General features: G+C 38.5%; 1 protein-coding gene across 4 annotated transcripts; it reads left to right on the forward strand.

Moving 5' to 3' along the window:
* The first annotated feature begins 2181 nt into the window (after nucleotides 1-2181).
* Nucleotides 2182-24357, forward strand: shoc2 (SHOC2 leucine rich repeat scaffold protein). 4 transcript variants are annotated; one of them, XM_041784661.1, is made up of 10 exons: nucleotides 2203-2248; nucleotides 3873-3961; nucleotides 9470-10546; nucleotides 10866-11003; nucleotides 11162-11292; nucleotides 11461-11649; nucleotides 13500-13622; nucleotides 16195-16332; nucleotides 18509-18626; nucleotides 22549-24357. In XM_041784661.1, the coding sequence occupies exons 3-10, from the start codon at nucleotides 9844-9846 to the stop codon at nucleotides 22755-22757; spliced, it is 1749 nt and encodes a 582-aa protein (XP_041640595.1). In that variant the 5' UTR covers nucleotides 2203-2248; nucleotides 3873-3961; nucleotides 9470-9843; the 3' UTR covers nucleotides 22758-24357. The 4 variants fall into 4 exon arrangements, with proteins under 4 accessions (XP_041640596.1, XP_041640595.1, XP_041640597.1 ...); XM_041784662.1 differs by lacking the exon at nucleotides 3873-3961 and having other exon boundaries at nucleotides 2182-2248; XM_041784663.1 differs by lacking the exons at nucleotides 2203-2248; nucleotides 3873-3961 and adding an exon at nucleotides 2325-2714.
* Nucleotides 24358-24618: the final 261 nt, after the last annotated feature.

The following is a 24618-nucleotide window of genomic DNA, read 5'->3' on the forward strand; positions in this document are numbered from 1 at the left end:
ATGTGGTAGTTACATACGTTCAATCAGTACGTATCAGTATTGACTAGTTGTAATCGCAGGATTGACCAAAACTTTCTGTTACTTTCTACAGAAAGACCAGAGGTGGAAGAAGTACAGGACTATTGTACATAAGTACAAGTACGGTTATCCTGATTAAAATTTACTTTGGTAAAGGTATTGATCTATAAATCTACTAAAGTAAAAGTAAAAATTGTTTCATTTAAAGATTATTTTAAGTAGCTACTGAGAACTGAGTAGCTACTGAGGAGTTGTACTGAAAAACATTATCTTTTCTTATAGGCAATAACAACAAGGGAATAGACCTCCAAACAGGTTGTTCAGGTAGAGTCACATCTTCATAATAAAGTAAAATACACAGCAATATTGTCAGCATAATTAAACTCAGAGTTAAATGTAACACTTTATGTGTGTCTACAATATACACTACATTAGTAAAACCACAATTTTGAGAATGTTAAATATTTTACAGTTTGACAGATTTGCAGTAACTATTAAAAATCTGTGGCCAGGTGGATCTCCTCAGGCAAAATAAATCAGAGTCAAGCTCAAAGCAAGGCAATGAAGAATATGCACTGTATGTCCTTTAGGAACACCTAGCATCAAAGGTGGAAAATCTAACTCAGTTGATAAGTTTACTCATGGTGCAAATATGTGTCTCACATTATGAACAATAACAATCCACCAGAAACATGAGCAAATGAACCCCAGCATAGATCACTGTACAACAGGCAACATCTAAACACAACTTAACACATATAAAACACATCTAAGTACTCTGCCAAGGGCAGGATGGGGAACAACAGCTATTTTGGGATGTGATGTGGAATCATTCCCTCACTATTTGCTTCTATGTAGTCAACAGAGGTGGAAAAAGTAAGATGGTTTTTCACTCAAGTAAAAGTACTGTTACTCTGGTTAAAACATAGTTAAAAGTAGAATTACAAGTACTGATTTCAAAATGTACTAAAAATACAAGTATCTAAAATACTACTCAATTACAGCAATTTGAGTAAATGTAGTTACATCCCATCCTGGAGAAAGATAGTATATTTTACTGTACTGTACTGCCCTGATACACTGTTCTGAAGTACTAGTATTTTTCAGTCCTTTTTAGTTGGTTGGTAAGTTCAGTTTTTTTTTTTTTTTTTTTTTTTTTTGGGAAGTGCAAAACAGGATTCATCAATAACATAAAAACATCATAACCAATGAAAAGGATTATTTTCTTGTAATGTATACATTTACCTTTGTGTTTATTCATTTTTATATGAAGGGTTGGCTTTTGTTTTGCTACACCAGTGAAGTCAAGTATTTTATTCACATTATAAATGCACTACAAAGAATAAAAACAATTTGGAAACACAAGGACTGTTTCCAAATGATTACAGACAAGGCTACAGAAAAATGTCAGTTTCTTCAGGAAATCATCTTTATCACTAATGACGAGTTTTGCCTTCTTGTAAGATCCAGATAGGCCTACTCTTTATTTTGAATACAATACTTCATATCACCATCCCCTATCGATATCTTTATTACGTTCTTTTAAGTCTATTTAATTTTGTTACTCCAAGTAGGTTCATATTTTGAAACCAATAAACTAATTAACTAAACTACTAATTGCATTGTTTTTTACGTTTCTTGGTAGTTTGATTCTCCTTGTGGAGATTATTTCTGGGATACGTTTAACTGTGACTTGTTTTAGCGCAAACATTTAGTGATAAAGGAAATAAACGCTATCCTACATCTACTTAGAAGCAGGTATTAACCAGCACTGTTTTGTAAATCACAATCAAGGATGTGAGTTGTGAATTATTTGATTCAATAAACAAGGAACCTCCAGGTTATAAATTGTCTATTGAGTGAGGTTAAAACGAAAACGTCTGTTATCACTAATACTGATACTTTTTTCTCAGTAGGTTAGAGCAGAGCAGGGTGTGTATTTTTTCAAACCTACACGGAGGGGAAGTGAGGATTGGATTTTTAAAAAATCATATTCTATATATAATTTTATTGATATTTATTGATATATAACACAAAATGATCTCCATTTCGAAATATGTAAATAAAGCGAGTGTTTATCCAGGAATATGTGATTTATTTCAAAGTCTCGTGATAACATTGGTTAAGCGTGCGAATGACGCAGTTTGGTAGCAGGGGAGGGAGGGGAGCGGAGCAGCAGTGTAGGAAAAGAGGAGGAAGCTGCAAGGATGGCGGAGTCACACCTCTGAAGGTAAAACAGTTACATTATCGTATTAACAGTGAACGTTTTAGCTCCGTATTACGGCCACGCTTCTCTCCACTAGTCCGTCAGTCCCTGGTTGAAGCGGGTGTAATTCTGAAGTGTCATTTTGTGGTGGCGCCACGGACACACTCTTTTGTTCAGCTTCGGAATGGCCGCTGTTTTTCAGTTTTTTCTTTTTTTCCTCGGCTAATATTCAATACGGGAACGCCGCTTACATTCTGCGTTACACCTATGTGGCATGCTTTGCGCCTCAAATGGTCATTCTGCTGAGATTTCACCCCTCACCACTTGCTCTTCTCTCTGGGTGTCTACTACCTTATTGCGCTCAGCTGGCTGTAGCAGAGGTTTCCCCTCCGACGGACTTACGGCGGACAGATTGCTCCGCGTCCGACAGTCGCTCCGCTCGGGCCTACCTACACAGCTAGCTCTGCTTAGTCAAAGCTATCCGCTGGATGTGAGTTTATATGTCAGGCAAAATCTTCACGCAGTTTTTGTCGACATTCTAGTAGCAATAGATGTCTGTATCATCGTTGTATCTTGGCCGTGTTGTTATCTTTCCTCCAGTATCTGACTTTAATGTTAACTGTTGGGCTAGCTTGCCCACTAGCTCGCGTTAGCACGACAGCACAACTGACGTTTGATTTGCTGTTGACGTTTAGCTTAGCTGTTTTCATTTCCTGCCTTGTTGTCAGTCGCTTTAGCGGACTTAGTCCATGTATTTTATTCTTTCTGAAGATAGGTCTTCGCATGTATGTACTGTGCATATATTTTCCTTGTGAGTTAACATTTAACATAAGTCATTTTAAGTCTACGAGAAAACAGCTAACGGCTTGAACTTGGCTAATTGATGTTAACAGTTACAACGTAACGTTTGGCATTATCAATTCCCGTATCAAGGTATTCATAACAGCATGTATTACACCGTCACCAACCCTGATACAATGTTGTTAGGTGCTCATATAAAGTAAAATCGTAAATATAGAAAGGTGACCTGACTTCCCGACCTGGTACCCCTCTGTCGGTAATCTATTTGTAAGGATTTGTCATTGGCACACGTAGCACGAAGCTAGCTGCGTCAAGCTGTGGAGTACTATTAACGATAGCCGCTAGCTGCTCCTCAGCCTTGTTTTCTTTACTCTCCTGAATATTGCACAGATAGCCATTAAATGCAAAGCCAGACCATCCCTGGCGTTATTTGTTTAAAAATGAGTGACAAGTAGCATACTGTAGCGCAAGAAAACATAAGCTAGATGACAGTCATGTTCTGTGTCACACCCGTAGTTAATGCTTTAATTTGTTAAATTAACTCTACACACGTATTAATTTTTATTCTCTTATCCAAACGTTGATGCATCCTCTCTGATCCAACGGATCTGTAATGGATGCATAATGAGAAATGGTATGCAATTCTGCTTTGTCCTAAAAGCACCAGTATCATCAGATGCAGTCAAAATATCCTTAATGGAAACTTCATGTGTCTCTATGTGGGTTGCATTTGATAGACATAAATTAGTATGAGTTCAACCCCATGTTTACAAGAGAAGCTGGCCTAACTCTTTGGATTTCACAAAAAGCTTGCATGTTTTGCTGTTTCAATTACTCTTCTTTTCAGTTAACATTATCCAGTGCCTGTGGCCAACCTCTCAAACAGGGACATCACCGAATAAAGAAGTTCCTGCCAGAACTGCAAAGGGCACAATTGTAAAGTCTGTTACAGATGCAAACACCATAAAATTATCAATTTTTCACCCAAAAATGAAAAGATACATAAACTCTACTGTCTTCCAATGTTATGCACACCTATTGGATTGTCCCTCTATCTCCTTTTCCCTGTGCTTCAGCTTTTAAGGCTGTCTTGTCATTACATTTGGGTATGAAAGCAGCCACTGTAGGTAAAGGAGAACTTAAGAGCATCAACCACTGCTTCTGTGGTTTCTTACACATCAAGTATCTGTTTGACTGTTACTCCTTCTTCTGAAACCAGGGCATTTTTGATCACCTGAACTACCAGTGTTTGTAGAAATCTTTTGAGTGAATGTGATAGATGCAGTTAAGACAACATGTATTTTGGTTTTGTGTGTTTTCTGGTGTAAAAAAAAAAGACTTCTAATTGTTAAAAAAAGTAACGTTTTATGGGAAATAAGCTTGTTCTACAGGAGTTTAAACATTTTCATAAGGTCTTTGTATTTAAGTTATAGATAAAATGACCTAGGCACAGAGATAGGGTTTACATACAGTTTGTAATAAACGGAAGGCTATACCAGTGCAGGGACATGGAGAGCAGAACCATAAAAGGAAGTTGCTTGCTTAGTTTGTTTTTGATGGCCCCAGCATTTGGGCTGGCCTGGCTTTTGTCTCTAGACCAATAATGATTTTGTACAGGTATTTCCATGAAAGCCGATCTAACATACTCACTTATTTATGACAGGCTGTAAAAGCAGTGGATACATTTTTTATATACAGAACATGGATACTTTTTTTAAATTTACAGAAAAAACAGCCAAGCAGTCTGTCATATAAGGGGTGCTGCTATTGACCCAACATTTCTTTTAGCTAAAAGGTCATATGACCTGTTGTTGTGGGGGTTTCATGCTTTGAAGGCCACTTCTAAAGATTACTCTCAGCAGTCCTAACCTTTTCACTTAGCTCTGATCCTGAGCCAAACCTGCCTCTCTTTTCACCAAAGCTTAGCTTGTACTTAGGCAGGGGAGCTTTACACAGTCACAGAGGTAGAGCAGCACCAGAGACTAAACAGAGACTGGCCAGCAGAGACATTCTGGCTCAGTTTGTCTTGTAAAGTTCCAAAGGGCTATGTGTTTGGTCTGGATGTCTTTGAAACATAAATATTCAGTGCCATTGTTGTGTTACAGGCTTTATAGGAACTGATAGCTGAATGCATGTTTAGGTGGGGCTGTATGCTTAAAGTAAACACCTGCTGGGCCATGTTTGTTTAGTAGGAGTAAGATGGTATGAGGTTGTGCACAGTACATTCAGCAGACTTGGACAGATACAGCACACACATTACCAAGTATTTCATGGCACTGACAACCTGCCAGACCTGTTGGTGTAATCTTCTTGTCAAGTAGTGCTGTGTAAAAAAGTATTTCCCCCCTTTCCAATTTCTTATTCTTCTGCACATTTTTCACACTTGAATGTTTGAGATCAAAAAAACAAATTTTAATGTTAGACAAAGATAACTAGAGGAAATTAAAAATAATATTTCTAAACAATGATTTAATTGACTTCATCATGAATTAACTGTATTTTTGGAAAGCTGAGTTTAATTTCGCAAGCCACACCCAGGCCTGATTACTGCCAGACCTGTTGAATCAAGAAATCACTTATCTGTTTGACAAAGTAAAGTAGGCTACAAGAGCTCAAAAAGCAACACATCATGTTGTGATCTAAAGAAATTCAAGGGCCGATGAGAAACAAAGTCACTGACATCTGTCAGTCTGGAAAAGATTATAAAGTCATTTCTAAGGCTTTGGGAGTCCAGCAAACAACGGTGGGAGCCATCATACACAAATGAGGAAAACTTGGAACCTTACCAGGAGTGGCTGGTGCACCAAAATTTCTCCAAGAGCGCATCAACGACTTATTCAGGTCACAAAAGAACCCAGAACAACCCTTAACTCAGTTAAGGTCAAAGTGTTCATGATTCAGCAATAAGAAGAAAAGGGTCAGAAATAGATTTGATGGGAGACTTCCAAGGCGAAAACCACTGCTGAATGAAAAGAACACAAAGCCTCGTCTCATATTGGCCAAAAAACTTCATGATGACCCCCAAGACTTTTTAAAAAAACAAATCTGTGTACTGACAGGACAAAAGCTGAACTTTTACATCTGGCGTAAAACACAACATTTCATAAAAAGAACATCATCCCTATAGTCAGACATGGTGGTGGTGCAATGGTCTGGGGCTGCTCAGCTACTTCAGGACCCGGAACTTGCTATAACTGATGGAACCACAAATCCTGCTCTGTATCAGAAACCCTGAGAGAGAATGTCCAGACATGAATTTGTGTCCTTAAGCTCAAGTGCACTTGGTTTATGCAGTAGGATAATGAACCAAAAACAGACCAAGCAAGTTCACCTCTGAATGGTTTAAGAAAAAAAAGAAGGTTTTGGAGTAGCCCAGTCGAAGTCCGAACTTAAATCTGACTTGGATGCTGTAGCATGACCTGAAGAAGGCCGTTCATGCTTGAAAACCCTCCAAAAATTCCTCCCTTGTGATGTGAGAAACTCATTGCCAGCTATTACAAATGACTGCTTGCAGTTGTTGCCACCAAGGGTGGCACAACCAGTTATTAGGTTTAGGCCGGCCACACGACAGGTTTTTTTAAAATCTGAAATGATTTTAAAACCATGGAAGACCACAAACATCAGGACAATTTAGAGGGATTTTCATCTTTAATCCTCTGAACGCACACACTAGACAACTCAGCCAGACTGTCAGATCACTGGAGACCACATACCTGCCGACCTGCCCGCGACCTCGGGTGATCACTTGACTTCAGAAAAAACAAACATGGATGTCTGTTGATACCGTCTTGCTGTCCCTCCTCACCAGGCTGCCCTGGCATGTGTTACAGGTGCAGCAAAAATCGTAAAAGAAGGGAAAGACTCAGGATGAGCTCCTGGCTGGAATGAAGGTACAGCTGTGTTTAGCGGTGAAAGCACATATGATCCGGCTGGTGACACTACCCCGTCTGCTCGCTCTCATTGGCTGTTGTGGCTTCTCCGTCAGAGGCACTACGACCTAGAATCGTTTACAATTAGGGGTCTGGGAGGCTCCAATGCAATTTGGAGCAGTAAAATAATCATGTTGAAACCACACGTATGCAGATTTTTCTGACAAGTTATCGTTTGCGACAGGGCTTCACTCTGGATATGTCCCCACAGTCGGAGGAGGAAATTCTTGCCTCAAATTAGGCTTAAAATCCTGTAGTGTGTGGCCAGGCTTAGGGGGCAATTACTTTTGAACTAAGGGCCAGGAAGGTTTTGGATGGCCTTTTTCCCTTAATTAATGAAATCATATTTCAAAAACTGCTATTTGTGTATTTGCTCAGGTTTTCTTCGTCTTATATTCAAATTTGCTTGGTGATCTGAAACATTGAAGTGTGACAAATATGCAAAAAATGTAAAGAAAGACATCAGAGAGGGAGTGAATACTTTTTCACAGCATTGTTAAAGTAAGATATTGTCAGGATACTTTCTGATTGTAGTTCGTTTCATACACTGGATACTTAAATAACATTAAATGAAGGTTTGTCACATAAGTGCAGTAACCTTTGATATTCTGCATGTTACTAAAGTTTAGAGTCAAAATATCATTGCTGTGGCAGGTAGGTTAAACTGACTTTTTCATGGCATTGATGTTTTTTTTCAGCCAACAGCATTGGTTTTTAAAATGAAGTTTGCCAGTATTAACAATAATCTTAAATAGGTATTAAAAAAGGGAAGTTGGTGTTTAACCTGTTAGATGGGTATATAGCTGAGATTTTTTGCGAGCAAATGATAACACACTTCCTCCTACTAACTTAATTTTTACATTTTTTTTGTATTGGGCCATGCTAAGTGACCTGCCCTACACATGTGTAATCTTACCCAGACCTCCTCCAGCAGTCGTCAGCCACACTTTATCAGGTGGCTTTCTCGCCTCACCTCAGCTTCCAGTGGTTTGCGTTGAGCTTGCCTTATTCTTCTTAGCTCTAGGAGTGTGAATCTCTAGATATTCATATTAGATTTCATTGTTGGGGTCATGATTAGATTCTGAATTGATACTCACTTATATCACTCATTCAGTATTTTTCCAAGGTAAGCCGATGTCTGCTGTGCATTGAAAAGCTGCAAAGTGCTATTTAACAAAAAAATGCCTTAAAAATAATGCATACTGATTATTTGTAATGTTTTTATCAGCTAAATGCAATGACGCACGCTTACAGGGCAATCTAAATCAATCATATTCATTTTTGGAAAATAAGTTCATCTGAACAGAATACGCAGACTTAAGCCTCCATTTAAGTATTTATCAGAAACTTACCAGAGAAATAGATGACATGATCATAAATCTAAAGCCTTCATGGTTTTTGATGCCTTGGGGTTGCAGGTCTTTTGACATGAAACAGATGACAGTTGGACTTTTTTTTTTATTGTGCTTTCAGAATTAGCTGGCAGATCAGTAAATTAATGCTGTGTGCATTGGCCTGCAGTTGTTGGCTGTTCCACTTATTTTAACTTGGTGGTGAAGTGTGATTGGATCTCAGGCTTCTGTCTTGTTCCTGAAGTACTACACTTTCATTTTGTAGATGTACGCTGAATGCTTCGAGTTAGACTTCCTTTTACCTCGGGGAATTGTACAATCGAGTGCACCTAAATGCTCGCCTGTCATAAAGATGAGGCAGGCTGAATGTCTTACTGCTCTATAGACGGTACGGACAGTATGCTAGTATGGTGGACACAACCATACAGCACTGACGCACAGAGCTAACCAAAGGTAGCAAGAGCCAGAACCAGCCCACCCCCCTGCTGCATTGGTCTACCTAGGGAGGTAGAGAGAGTGCACAGAAAAAAATACCAGCAGTGGGTTTGCCATGGTCAAACTGGCTGGTAGCGAAAATGTAGTTGGGGTGAAAGAAGTATGTCTTGAAAAAGTGGATTTTGGACATTTGAACTAGATTTGAATCACAGAATTTAATACTTGCAATTAGACTTTAATCATTGTTTTTCTAACACCTCTGCTCAGGCCCTTTGACGTTATGTCTAAACCATGTAGACCAACGGGAAAATATAAGCACAGTGAAAACTCCATGTTTACCAACCGTTACAGTTGTGTTATTTAAACCTGATCTAGCCTTTTGAATGATTTTTAACTGTAGTTAGGGTGCTTTCTTGATGGTAACTCCCCTTAAGAAGTGGTTTTATGTCAGGGGACTATTTGATTTATTACAGAAAATTTCGGTGGTTGATGTTTTGTCCCTTTTTACTGTAAACTGTGGTAAGCACTGTCTTTTATCTTTTATTTTATGTTTACTCATCTTTGTCATGAAAATGATGACCCATAGTCCTGAAATTTTAGAATTAACTGCCAATAAGGATACATGATAGTTGGGAAGACCAGTGATTGAGAATGATTTTAAAATATCAGTGATGTTGTAAATAAGTCAACAATAATTTAACCAACTTGTTTTTTCTTTTCTCCAATAGAAAATCTTCAAGGGATTCAGAAGCACTTCATGACCTTTGCAGCCTGAAACAACTAATATCTGAAGGTCTGGTCCAGGGATTGTATGCTGTTCAAACACTTAAGCATGTGGCCCATGGGTGCCACAATCCTGCGACTTCAAAGGATTTTTTCTCCCATGGCATTTTAACAAAGGAACAGTATCAAAAGTATCCAAAAAGAAAAACACTTGGATCACAAGGTCTTTATTTTCAGGCTAATCATAAATGTGCGGGCCCGCACAGGGATGTTTTCTGTAAAAGCCTCCTTGGCTGTCTGCGTCCCCTTTTCCCAGAATAAGTAACTAGACAAGAGAGACTCTCATGAGCAACTCTGCAGGAGGCCCGATAACGTCGACATGAGTAGTACTTTAGGAAAAGAAAAAGAATCGAAAGAAAAGGACCCTAAAGGTGGTCCAACAGGGAAAGAAAGGGAAAAGGAGGCCAAGGCTCTAGCAGGCTTAGTCAAGGATGGGGGCAAAGAAACGAAGACCAAAGGGAAAGATGCCAAAGAAGGAAAGAAGGACACTAGCAGCTCGACACCGGGTGTTGCCTTCTCTGTTGACAATACGATAAAGCGGCCAAACCCAGCACCAGGTACACGCAAGAAGTCCAGCAATGCCGAGGTGATCAAAGAGCTCAACAAGTGCCGGGAGGAGAACTCAATGAGATTGGATCTATCCAAACGGTCCATTCACATGCTGCCCACCTCCATAAAGGAGCTGACGCAGCTGGCTGAACTCTACTTATACAGCAACAAGCTGCAGAGCCTGCCAGCTGAGTTGGGTTGCCTGTCAGGCCTGGTCACTTTGGCCCTGAGTGAGAACTCTTTGACCAGTTTGCCAGACTCCCTGGATTCACTTAAGAAGCTTCGAATGCTTGACCTCCGACACAACAAGCTGAGGGAGATACCTGCTGTTGTCTACCGGCTGACATCTCTTACCACGCTGTACCTACGATTCAACCGCATCACAACAGTAGAGAAGGCCATCCAAAACTTATCAAAGCTCACCATGCTCAGCATACGGGAGAACAAGATAAAACAGCTGCCTGCAGAGATAGGTGAGCTAAGCTTTGGTTGAAGACAGGACAGATGGCACACCTTTGAACACCCCTATTGTTACACATATCTTGCATATGCATTCATTAATATTAGAGTTACAAATTCAGTTGCCTTTTGTGTCTTCTTCATTGTCTTAATTGTTGCAAAAGGTATTTGTGGCTATAAAATGTATCCCTTTTTCACCATTGTCTTTCAGATTTTATAAGGAGTAAAAGAGAAACTAATGGTTATACTCTTTGGGGCAGAGGGTGTGTTACTGTAAGCACTTACACTTTGGATCAGCCAGATATCTTAATAATGTCGTTTGTCTTTGTGCAGGAGAACTGTGCAGCCTCATAACTCTTGATGTTGCCCATAACCAGTTGGAACACCTACCGAAGGAGATTGGGAATTGCACACAGATAACCAACCTCGACCTGCAGCACAATGAGCTTTTGGACCTCCCAGAAACTATAGGTAAATAAAGTATATTTTAGGTGTCAAAAGTGAAGCCATCACATTCTTTATAAAAGGGAATATATGCTTTTATAGTCTATCTGTGATTAGGTCTAAATGTGTTCTCAAGATATTCTCAAAAAGACAACTGAAGCTATGTTTTCACGTTCTTGTTACAGGCAATCTGGCTAGCATAAATCGCTTAGGCCTAAGATACAACAGATTGTCAGCCATCCCCAGATCATTAGCCAAATGTCGAGAACTGGAGGAACTTAACCTTGAAAACAACAACATTTCAGTGTTGCCAGAGGTAAGTAGAATCAAAATACAACTGCTGCATTTCTAAAAGCTATCAACATTTATACTTGTAGCGATCTAATGCAGATAAATCATTCTGAATGGCTTATGTCTGTTAGTGCATCAGAAGTATTTAAATGCTACAGAGCTCTCTTATGTCTCTGTCTCTGTGCTTGGCCAGGGCCTACTGTCAAGTTTAGTCAACCTGACCAGCCTAACGCTGGCCAGGAACTGCTTCCAGTCGTACCCTGTGGGTGGACCATCTCAGTTCTCCACCATCTACTCCCTCAACATGGAGCACAACCGAATCAACAAAATCCCCTTTGGTATCTTCTCAAGGGCCAAAGTGTTAAGCAAGCTTAACATGAAGGTATGTGTCTAAATTCTTTAAATCAACAATCTTTTAAATTTTTTAAATCAAAAATGCATAAACTTCAATGTACTACTACCTTCTTATTTAAGATTGGGGCATTGGTTGTTTTTTCCTTCCTTCAAATAAAACAAAAAGCAAAGTGACATCAGCAGTGCCTCAGTGTTTTTAGTTGTCCTTGTAAGTCATGACTGTGTGACAAAACAGCAGAACAGTCAAGCTTAAACAGCCAAATTGAATCCAGCTATCTTTGATTTATAATTTACATCTGTTCTTTTCCTGCTGTAACAGGTCAAAATGTTTCAGTGAAAAGGCCTGTGGGAGCATGTGAGATTAAATTGAACTCATTTTTTTAATAACTGTCAAAAACAAAAACTTTTCACGCATGGTGAACGATATAGAATAATACAGTAAGCAATATATAAATAATATCCTTTACAAATAAAATGACAAAAAATTAAAAGAATACTAGGGAGGCAGCGTAAGCTTGGCTTTCTAAAGGAGAAATAAGTGGGAGTACCTGCATGGATGCTGTGCTTTATAACTTTTCACATGGAGCTGTTTTCACCTCACAATTTAGCTAAGATTAAGAAAAATCAAGCCAAAATAATGTAGGAGTTAGGAACAGGTGATAATACAGTACCACCATATTCCGGGGTAAAAAATAGCCACAGTATTGCTGAGAGTATGTGTCAGTTTCCACCCTCAGCAGCTCTGCCTGTGTGTGAAGATGCTTTAAACCGATTAAAGAACTGTTCTTAATGATGTTGGGCTAATTTGGCAAACCATGAATGCATGCATGTATATACGCGTGTGCTACGGCACAGCTGGCACAGGAGTATCACCTTCTCTAGTCAAACTATTCAATGTGCACCAGTGGCTGTAATGTGATCCAAGACAGTATGAGTTTAAAACAATTTAATTCTTCCCTCTGGGTGTAGATGGACTTGAGCTTGTAGAGCACTTTTCTAGTTGTCCAACTACTCAAAGAGCTTTACATCACAGGCCACACCCACCCATTTACTCACTTCACTTCACATTCACACACTGATGGCAGAGTTTTGCTTTGGAGAATTAGCCATCAGTGTTAGCTAATACAGTACTTTTGCAGCCCAGATGTGCAGTTGTGTTGTGCGCTGAGAGTGACATTAGTGTAAACCCCTATTGTGTGTGTGGCTCTACCTTTTTGGGACTAATAGGTAAGCTTGGTACCTCTACGGAAGGTTGCCAATGAAGTAGTACAGTACGGGTACCATGCTGTATCACACTGAACTGGACTGCTCAGTGGAAATGACCTGTAGGTTTCCTCTCCTTGTGAAACAGGCCTGATTCAGCCCTTATTTCTGGGCTTGAGTTTCTTCCCTCTCTGAAATGGAAATTAAGAGTTTCCCTCATTACATGGTAAACAGTCTCAAGATTTTCACTTAACCTGCTTTATGAAATGGACCCCTGATCTTCAACCATATTTGAGAACACCACATTTAAACACCTGTAAAAGAAACGGCCAAAACAAAGAATTATTCCCCTCTGCATTTTGACCATAAAATCAGACCAGCCCTTTATGAATGTCCCGTGACTAAATGTCTCTGTTTTTGAATATTTCTGCTGCATGAAATATACCTGTCATACCTGCAACTGTGTTATAGCATTGGCTCTTGCAACAAGACAGATGCAGTGGTCAGATAAAAAGTACCCCCAAACTTTGTAGCTAGCTCCATCAGTTTAAAAAGTAATCCAGTGTTAATGTGACGTAATGCACTGGTCAACGCAGCCTACTGAACAGAGCTGTCCTTCTACTTACCGTCTGCTTTGTCAGATATTTTGCTAAAAAGTGTTTTTTTGTCCTTCAGGACAACCAGTTAACCTCTCTGCCACTGGACTTTGGCACATGGACGAGCATGGTTGAGCTGAACCTGGCCACCAATCAGCTGACAAAGATCCAAGAAGACATCTGTGGTTTAGTATCTTTGGAGGTGAGTCTTGCATGCATAGGTTGTAGGAATTTAGTTTACTATGGCAGTACTCAACAAGTTTACCGAAGAAGTATAAAGTGCCATTGAATCAAAAGTTAACTTTTTGCACAATCGGTGGTTAATACTTTATGTTTTGGATACAGCACAGCCTGCTTTAAGGAGCTCGGCTTGTCAGTCCTAGTTTAGGAGTCTGTCATGGTTACAGATTTTTCTTAAGTGGAAATTATCTGCAGACATTTTCATGTTTTGAAAACGGATACATTTATTACAAGTTAAAACATCTCTGAAATCCTCTGGACAGGGTCCAGTCCACTGCCAGTAAAAGGGCTGCCTAAGCCACAACAGACCCTACAAATGACACAAAATACCCTCTTTAGAGAATTTGTCTGTTGAATTGTTACTGATGTGAATGTTCTTCTTCTTATTATTATTATTAATAGCAATATTGGTAGTAGTAATAGAGTAAATCCAGCGTATAAAAAGTTGGTTGTGGCTTGGTATGTGGCTTATACAACAGGACAATTTCATACAATCAGTATTAAGTGCTCATTGTTAGTAAAAGTGCATGTAGCTGCCACAGTCACACACTGCACAAGACCACGATGAAAATTAATCTCCATTCATTTTGTACTGCAGAGCAGATTCGGCTTCACTGCTTAGAACATGCTTGAATACAGAATGGCACCATCCACGCAGGTGGGGGTTGGCACCACTTTTTAACTGCTTTTCCTCCTCATCACATCATAACTGTGCATTCAGAGAAAAGTATATCCTTGAATAAATAAAACGTGTAAAATGCTGGTTTGACTGAACACTGCAGGCTCAGAGCTCAGCTACCATATCATACCAAGTAGATACTTCATACTGTGACAATAGATGGTACTTTAAGGGCAACCCAGCTGCACAGAAACTGCACGTTGTGGACTCTGCTGAACAAAATTCAGATCATTACACAGGACAGTTTAAGCCTCTTTTCCATTTAGGACGTTTCAGAAACAGACTACCACATATATACCATAGTGACTTATGTACCAGATCTGACAGTAGTTGCCTTGTCCTGGGTCATTGCTTACTATGTCCTCCTTTTGGATTAAGACTGGCATTTAATGTAGTTTAAATCTAAGAAGATATATAGAACTAGGGCTGGGTGATTATGGCAAAAATCATAATCACGATTAATTGAACTCTTTCCTCGATTACAGTTAATTAACGGTTATTCCACCCCCTGCCTCAGTTTGTAATTTAAAAAAAAATAACTGAAATTTTGTAATGCATCAATCTTGTATACTTCCAGAAAAAAGATTATATGGCTTAATCTATAAAATGCCATTCTCTTTAAACAGTTTTGTGCCCTGGTTAAACCAGAGTGGTGCTGATTCTAGTTTGACTGGTGTTGAGTTACAATTAAGCATCAACGAGGATAATGTACCAAACAGACTGATGTTTTTTTTTTTTAGAAAAACTAACCTTTATCTGAAGAAAGTCACAAAAACAATCATTCATTTTAATCATCATATTCCTTGTTGTAATGATAAAGATATTATAATTTTTTATCTGTGTCTATTATTAAAAAACTTGTATCACCGAGGTTGATTATTTGAATCACAGCTTAATTAATACTCTGTTTTATTGCCGTTTTTCACAAAATTAAACTAACATAAACTCGTCTTGCCCCCTCCTGCACCCACCCCTCACCCCTCCTTTCTTCATAGGCTACACACATAGCAGCTCACCTGTTTCTCACCTGTTATGCTTTCTTTCTCTCCCTAACTGTATTTCTGCTTTAGTGTTATCATCACTAGCCTTTTTACATTGAATCACCTTTAACGTATGTCGTTATTATGACATCATTATTTGTTTTCACCTGTGAGTTGATTTAAAACAGCTGATCTGCACGACGAAGTTCAATGTTTATTAATTCTCAATGAAAACAAGCGCAGTAACATGACGGAATTTCTTCATACATTCACAAACTAAACAATGGCACAAGTTGATGTTTAACAGGAGAGGATGCATTTACAGGAGAGACCTGATGAAAGAGTCTCTGTGCAGAGGGGGGGTGCGGAGCAAGCAACCACTGTGCACCTATTGATTAATCACGGATGGCACAGATCTCCATAACTAGATATCTTTGGGGTTAATTTACTAATGTGTGCTGCCCAGATAAGATTATGTTTGATTAACGCTGTATATGTATTACCTTGATCATATGTATCATACAAACACCGGCCTGACGTTCACAGGGGACAAAACCAAAATAACCGACCTAGCAGGTTTATGTTGATTATTGGCTCTAAATGTCGGTTTTGATTATTTTTCAGTTAATGGTCCAGCACTAAATAGAAGTTTTTAACATAGACAGTTGTAAAGCATCTCATTAAACAGAAGCAATGTGATAAAGCTTGTCTTTCCTGCTTTCAGTCCATACATGCATTTTAGTGCATGGAATTCATGACTGATTATTGACATTATTTAAGAAATATGTGATGTTTAGCCATCGGGAGTTCTACAATGCTCTATGGTGTCAGATCTGTTGTTCTTACTGTGACTTTTTTTTTTTTTTTGTTCACAGGTTTTAATTTTGTCCAATAATCTTCTCAAGAAGTTACCACATGGTATTGGGAATTTGAGAAAACTACGGGAGCTTGACTTGGAGGAAAATAAGTTGGAATCTCTACCCAATGAAATAGCCTATCTTAAAGATTTACAGGTATGTTTTCTTACAATGCCATTTTCCTTTATATCCGAGCCTTTTATTTTCAGTTATAAGGAACAGGCTACTGGACATGCTGTTCAGCCATTAGATAATCATTCACAGATGGCCTCTGTGAGAAATGAACAATGGTGTTGGATAAAACTGTCTCATAAATGGACTGTTGTGTTAACAACAAAAGATCAGTAATGTGTCAGTTGTGAACAAGACTACTTCATGAGCTGATGTTTTTGCATTTTTGTTTAATCAAACTATGTTTAGTAATATCATTGTGACATTTGATAAGTCACTTAGATACTGCATAATTTTGTTGATAAGTATGACCATTTTAAATTAAAAGTCAAACCTGAAGGTTTGACTTAATTATAAAAGTCAAAGTTGTTGTTAAATGAAGCTATTGAAGCTATATATATTTTTTCAAAATTGAAAAAAGTGTAAAATCTCGTCTCATCTCATGAGATAAGACTCGTCACACCCCTAATACATACCCCTTGAACTTTCCCACATTTCTTCACGTTACAACCACAAATGTAAATGTATTTTACTGGGATTTTGTGCGAAAGATCAACATAAAGTGGCACATAATTATGAAGTGAAAGCTAAACTATACATTGCTTTTAAAATTTTTTACAAATAAAAATCTGAAAAGTGTGGTGTGCAAAAGTATTCAGCCCCCTGGAGTCAATAATTTGTAGAGGCACCTTTTGTTGCAATTACAGCTGCAAGTCTTTTGGGGTATGTCTCTACCAACTTTGCACATCTAGAGACTGAAATTTTTGCCCATTCCTCTTTGGAAAATAGCTCAAGCTCAGTCAGATTTGATGGAGAGCATCTGTGAACAGCAATTTTCAAGTCTCGCAACAGATTCTTAATGGGATTTAGGTCTGGACTTTGACTGGGCCATTCTAACACATGAATATGCTTCAATCTCAAGTATTCCATTGTAGCTTTGGCTGTATGTTTAGGGTTGCTGTCCTGCTTGAATGTCAACCTCTGCCCCAGTCTCAAGTCTTTTGCAGATTCTAACAGGTTTCCCTCCAAGGTTGCCCTGTAATTGGTGTTTGGCCATCCATTTTGCCATCAACTGTGACTAGCTTTCCTGTCCCAGCTGAAGGAAAGCATCCCCACAGCATGATACTGTGTTTAGGGTGATGTGCAGTGTTAGTTTTCTGCCACACATAGCGCCTTGCGTTTATACCAAAAAGTTCAATTTTGGTCCCATCTGACTGACGCACCTTCTTCCACGTTTGGCCACATGGCTTTTTGCAAACCACAAACGAGACTCCTTTTGACCTTTTTTTTCACCAATGGCTTTCTTCCCACTACTCTTCCGTAAAAACCAGATTTGTGGAGTGCACGACTAATAGTTGTCCTGTGGACAGGTTCTCCAACCTGAGCTGTGGATCTCTCCAGAGTTCTCATGGGCCTCTTTGTTGCTTCACTGATCAGTGCTCTCCTTCCCCGGCCTGTAAGTTTAGGTGGACGGCCATTTCTCAGTAGGTTTATAGTTGTGCCATGCTCTTTCCATTTTCGGATGATGGATTGAACAGCGCTTCGTGAGATGTTCAAAGCTTGAGATTTTTTTTTATAATCTAAACCTGCTTTAAACTTCTCCACAATTTTATCCCTGACTGGTCTGGTGTGTTCCTCAGTCTTCATGGTGCTGTTTGTTCACTGATGTTTTCTTACATACGTCTGAGGCCTTTACAGAACAGCTGTATTTATACTGAGATTAGATCTCACACACAGGTGGACTCTATTTACTAATTAGGTGACTTCTGAAGGCACTTGGTTGCACTGGATTTTATTCATGGGTATCAGACTCCAGGGAGCTGAATACTTTTGCACACCACACTTTTCAGATTTCCATTTGGAAAAATTTTGGAAGCCATGTATGATTTTACTTTCACTTCACAATTATGTGCCACTTTGTGTTCACCTATCACATAAAATCCCAATAAAATAAATTTAAATTTCTGGTTGTAACATTAAAAAATGTGAAAAAGTTCAAGGGGTATGAATACTTTTGCAAGCCACTGTATCTTGCTACAAGTAGGTAGAGCTCTGCAAGAGATGAAGCTGAATTTTGTAGTTACTCTGTGTTATTAGTGAATAAAAATGTAATTTTCTGTGTTCTTGCTAATATCCCTACTGTTCTGTTCTCTCTTATTAGAAACTGGTGTTGACAAATAATCAGTTGACAACATTACCCAGAGGCATCGGCCACCTCACCAATCTCACACACCTGGGTTTGGGAGAGAACCTGCTGCAACACCTTCCAGAGGAGATTGGTAAGCAGTTTCCTCAAACCTCCCTGTACTTGATTGCTAACATCAGCGAACAGATGACCAATTCTCCAGTTGTAGAAAACACATGAAAACAAGAGAAAAAGCTAGATGTCATGGATATTCTGAATCAAACATTCTCCCAAGTCACTATCATAGTCCCCCAAAACAAGAAGCATTGTCATCTATATGACTCAGTTATGTCAAGATCATATCAAACCCTGACTGGTAGATTATGGGGAGTTGTATTAAGGATAGGTTGCACCCTGTAAACATCCACAAGTGCTTGGCTCTCATGTGTGCTGGGCATTTTCGGAGAGTTTGATAATACATTTGATGTGACTGAAACTTTGAATAGTAGCCAGACTGTGGGGACTGGGTACTATTTTTATCTTTGCTTGCATTGTCTCCTCAAATGAAGTGCTGCGCTGCTACTGTAAAATGGATTGTATGATGACATGACAGATGTAACTTTTGTAGCAGTGCCAAGACTCCAATGGTGATTATTAGCGAAAGGGATAAAAGTACTGTATGTTGTAATTAACTGGTTAGAGTGGGTGGCTGTTAATACTCCAACTTAAGAGTCTAACTTTAGGTTTGAATCATAATGGGAAATACATTTTTGCTACCTTTTTAATTTGCATATTTATTATTTTGATCAATTTTTAATGAAGAATTGCAGTGAAAGGACAAGACAGATGTGCGGTATTAAAGGGCTGCTCGATTATGGCTAAAACCAATATCATTTTTTATTTATTTATTTTTTTTATTGTGACTAGGATCATAATTATCGAACACGGTTACTCATTGATTTTACAGTTAGCATCATCTACATTTATCAAACTTTAGCATTCTTAAAACTTTGATAAACATGGATAGAATAAAAATAAACAAGTGAAAAAACACAATTTATAAAAAGTTATGACATTTTAAAACAATGGATTAACAAAAAAAACTTTAATGGACACAATGTCACGCTAATGCACTAAAACATTTTCTTCATGACAAAACTGATGGGAAAACAAGTGCAACGCAGCATGTGGCTTAGTAGTTTTTTTTAATCATGATTGTCTTATTTTCAGGGTTGTAGGAAGCTAGACTGTAATTGAACTTGGAACTTGATTAATTGCCCAGCACCACACTATTTAACTTTACATCTTAAGAATGTGTGGCACTGGACTGTGTAAAATTATAAATATGTTGATTTCTATTAAAATTTCTTTCATATTTTCTCTTTTTGTGTAATCATTCTTGCATAGAGCAGAATTATTTTAATTGGATTCATGATGGAATAATCCATTGAACTCAATATAAAAAAAGGGCTGTCAAGCAACTGAAATTCTTAATCTTGATTAATCTAGGAATTTAATCTCCCCTTTCTGACGCTTTTTAAAAGTCCTCTATTTTGCATTTTTGTACTCTAGGAAACTTACCTACTTTTATTTTGAACGAAATTAAAGAACTTTGGGTAGCTCAAACAGTATGACACAGACTTTAACACAGAAAAAAAGAACATGTTATGGATTGAAAAGGATGTAGGGGACAGTAAAAATAAAAGTGTTTACTAACATGTTGAGCATGACTGGTTTTTCAAGCTGAAATGAGACATCAGAGTATACTGAAAGGGACAATAAGGCATGCAATTAAAGAAAATAAATGCATTTACTATGGACCGTAACAGTTTAAGATTAATGCGCCAGTCTTACAAATACTTGTTTGCTGCAGCACCAATAAAGATTGGATTCCTCTCAGCATCTATGACTTGTCTTCCTACAGTCATGGTTATTAGTTTTCTTTCCACCTGTTTACTGATGTTCAGGCAGAAATGGAAAGTATTGTTCTCTGGAGAAAGGGGATTGGGGTTGTAAATATAAAGTACCTCTATGAGTAAAACAAAGTACATAATACCTATAGATGTATATGCATTATTACCAATTCTTCATAATTTATAAGCATGTAAGAGTTTGTGGTTAAAGAGACTGCTCATCATTTGTATTAGACTTCTACAAAAGCACAGTGTGCCTCTGTCATACCAGCTAAACTGTCAATGAAAATGCCCCTGAAAAGTCTTGCAAAATGATCCCTAGAAAATAATTTAGTAACACCCCACTCTTTCAAGACTAACCACACTGTATCTTTAATGTCTTGTAGTCCTTTCTTGAAATGTTGCAGCATTGACAGAAATAGAATGATTTAACAATTTACATACTTTAATGATAACTGATAAACTCTTAGGCAGGTAGGGATGCGTGTAATCAGCCAGCTAAATTCAGATCTTTTTATATTCCGCACCAGAATGACAAGTTGGTTAAACTATTTTTTATCAGCTCAGGTCCACAATCCAACTAAAACGATCCCATAGCACAACTGCCCGGCACTAGTAGCCACTTCAGTTGTTCTTAATGACTACTGCTTGCTGCCACAGTGCTCTTAAAGCCTGATTTATGCTTCTGAGTTGCGTCAACGGCGTAGGTACGCCGTCAACCAGACGCCATCGTTGACCATTCGAAGTTCTGTGTCGAGGGAACACGTCGCTCTGCAATCCACCACCATGACGCTAGGAGGGTGTGGCTATGTGTTTGTGTGGTTTCAGAGGGGTCACATCCAAGCGGCTGTGTCGCTGGTCGCTCTCCGCTGAACTGGACAATGTCTGTTTTTAATGAATTTCCATGGTTGAAATCTACGTGATAAATGAGTAAACCGGTGTTTAAAGTGGGGGTTCAGTGGTGAGCAAGTGAGGGGGAAGCAGCGGGAACTGTTTTGAATCATCGGTCACCTTGGACACATGAAATTTCGCATAAAATCAAACCTGTTACGAAAAAAATGGGAAATAAAACGACAATTTCGGCATCAGTGTGCAGATGTGATTAGAACAACATGAAACAGGCTCATTGTACATAGGCCTCTGCATGCCACGTTGCGATATGTGCGCTAATAACAGGAAGAAAGACCAGAAAAAGCAACTGCTGGAAATGACGTTTTGAGCGGACGCAGAAGCATAAATCAGGCTTAACTCTGATATGAGCAACCGCTAACTCCTAGAGCAGTAATAGCCTCACATAGGAAAGGTGCTTTTTAGTTCATTTTGATCTAGATAATTGGGATAAAGTTTTTCAGAGGCTGTGTCAGCTTGTCCTCCCATATAACCGACGTCTTCAGTGACAGTTTTCAGCTCAGGAATGTGGTCGTTAACCTGCAAAAAGGATTGAAGGCCTGCGGTGCGAGCTCTGCTAATTTCAGCCACATTATGCAAACCATCTTCCCAGCACTACAGTGGGATGTTGTTTAAGTTTTGTAGTGTGAAGTTGGTTTACAGATGTATTTATTTGACTTTACACTATTTGGCTGAACATAGTTGTATTTTGGGTTTAATCAGATGGGAAGTGATATGCCAAGGAAAATCTCTAGACTCTGCTAGTAGCATAGTTTTTTATACTTATTCAAATGATCATTTGAATAAAAAATTATCATTTAATTTAATTCATAGACATTAAGACAGACATAAAGATGATCTTTTTTTTTCTTTCTTAAACTACACTGATTGTTATGATTATATGAGGTGTGTTTTGATGCATTACAAGAAATTACCATTTCACAGCCCTCGAATCTTTGTACAGGCTAGAGTCTTCAAAGATATCCCTGTCCCCTGTCTTTTTATCCCTGTGCTTGACTTTGTCCATCATCTCTACAGCACATGGCATAAAAGCGTTCTTTTAAAAACGACGTATAGCTGTCTCATATGTAGAGTAACTCTTTAAAGCTTAATATTTACAATCTCAGTTAAGTTTAATTAAATCAAGAGTTATGAGAGGCACCTTTTTGTCCTTAATAATGTGTTTTGTTAGTGTGCTGCTCAAAGGCTGCTGATTATGAGCCGATGTCTCTGACATAATCAACTCAAGCACGTGTATCTGTCATCTTTCTTCAGGTACACTGGAGAACTTGGAGGAGCTGTACCTCAATGACAACCCAAACCTGCACAGCCTCCCATTCGAGTTGGCCCTCTGCAGCAAGCTGTCCATCATGAGCATCGAGAACTGTCCCCTCAGCCACCTGCCGCCACAGATCGTCGCAGGAGGTCCCTCCTTCATCATCCAGTTCCTCAAAATGCAGGGACCATATCGTGCCATGGTCTGAGCCCAGAGCTGCTAGATCTCATACCTACTTTAAGTCCAAAACCCTCCACTCCCTCTGCACTCTGACGTCTGCCCGCCCCCATTATGTGTATCATACACTGTAAAGAAAACAGACGGCCACAATCAGTGTCGGGGGCAAAATCTAGGAGGAGGACATTGAAAAAGTTTCTTTCACCATCTTTTGGCAGACATGAGGGGAATCTGTGGAGACTTGGCTTTTGTGTCTCTCCAGAGTTTATCACGGCCTTTCTCGGACTCCAGCCAGACACCTGAGCATAGTTCATTCCGTATCATACAAGAGGAAATTTTTCCATCTTTTTGCCAAAACTGAAGATATATAAAGTTCTATATATTGAGTAATTGTGAGCTAAGTGGCAAGTCTTTGAAACATATAAGCCGTGCTCCCATTGCCAATGTATTTACAGTAATTACAAGCATCTATTATGTGAGCAAGGATACAATTGTATGCAAAAACAAACAAAAAAAAGTCTTTGGAACTTAATTTACTGCTGCTGCCGTAATTTTAACTTTGTCATCTTGTCATGATTTTTTTTGATATGCCCTTTTTTTTTTTTACATCACCATCACTCAAGATAACTTATGTTAATTGCTTCTTGACCATAGAGAACAAAGGTCTAATGATGGGGTGTTTATAATTTTTGTGTTTTTTTTTTAAACTGTGCCTATGTTTAGAGCGAGCCAGTGGTTCACTTCTAAACACAATTGTCCATGAGAATACAAAGATATAAATTATTTCAATGATTCTTTTTTATTACTGCTGTTTTTACTTTTTTTAAGTGTTTCTTTGCTGTTGTATCAATCTGTAAGCAAGCGATATCAGTTGTAAAATAGGGTGATTGGAGGTCTTTTTAACAAATAGAAGCAGCAGTTGTCAAGCGTAAAGCTGGTAATGTTGTACACATATGAGAAATGCCAATCATACCTGCTTGAGAAGATAAAAAAGCAAATTGGACTTCTCTTTGAGGTGGGCGGTGCTCTGACCCCCATTGATATTTGTGTGGTAAAAGGTATTGAAAGAGTCAAACATACATGGGTGATGGGATAAATGGTTTAGAAGATGTTTTTTATACATGTAAACAGATCCTGGTTGTTGCCTTGAGTGCAAATTTTAGTTATGTTTACTTCTTTGATATTATCTTCAGTGTTGGGCTGCGTAGCTGTCATTCAGTTGATCATTGACCAACATATCAAACATTTTAAAAAGTTGCATCTCTCAGTGACATGGTGCGTTTATCAGAGCATCCTAAGTTTGATCATAAAACATTGGCAAGTCTTTATGTTTTATTTTTCTGTAGTTTCCAAATTGGACAGGATCTCCTCATGATCTTAAAGGAAATGTCCCTTAATTTAGATTTTTTTTTTATTTAAAAATATCTTCTTTTGTCCCACACTGTCCTAGCAATGCTGCTGCTCTTATGCACTTTTTATACACACATTGGCATCCTCTATATAAAGAAAACAAACAGTAGCCTCTCAGTGGTTCTCTTGAAGGGGGGCATTTGGTCTCATAAAGAAGTATTTTATCTGCTTAAAGGTTTATTATGTAAATTTGTATCCATTAAATCTAAAGGTTGATTTTAGCAGGCTCAGAATATAATTTTTTAGGGAGATTTTTCCTGTCAGTTTAAAAGGAACTTGCTCTCTTGAAATGTAAAAGATTTTTGTGTTACCATGAGATATATTAAGAGTCCCTTAAACTGCTTTTTCCATTGCAAGCAGATGGTTTATTGCAGTTCAGATCGGGGATTGTTTATTTGAAATCATTTTACAGTGTGTTTTTATTTTTTTAATGATGAAATGTGTATTCAGTTAGTATTATTTCAAGTGACTGTACATTAAAG

The sequence above is a fragment of the Cheilinus undulatus genome, linkage group 4 (genome assembly GCF_018320785.1).
Source record: "Cheilinus undulatus linkage group 4, ASM1832078v1, whole genome shotgun sequence".
Lineage (NCBI taxonomy): Eukaryota > Metazoa > Chordata > Actinopteri > Labriformes > Labridae > Cheilinus > Cheilinus undulatus.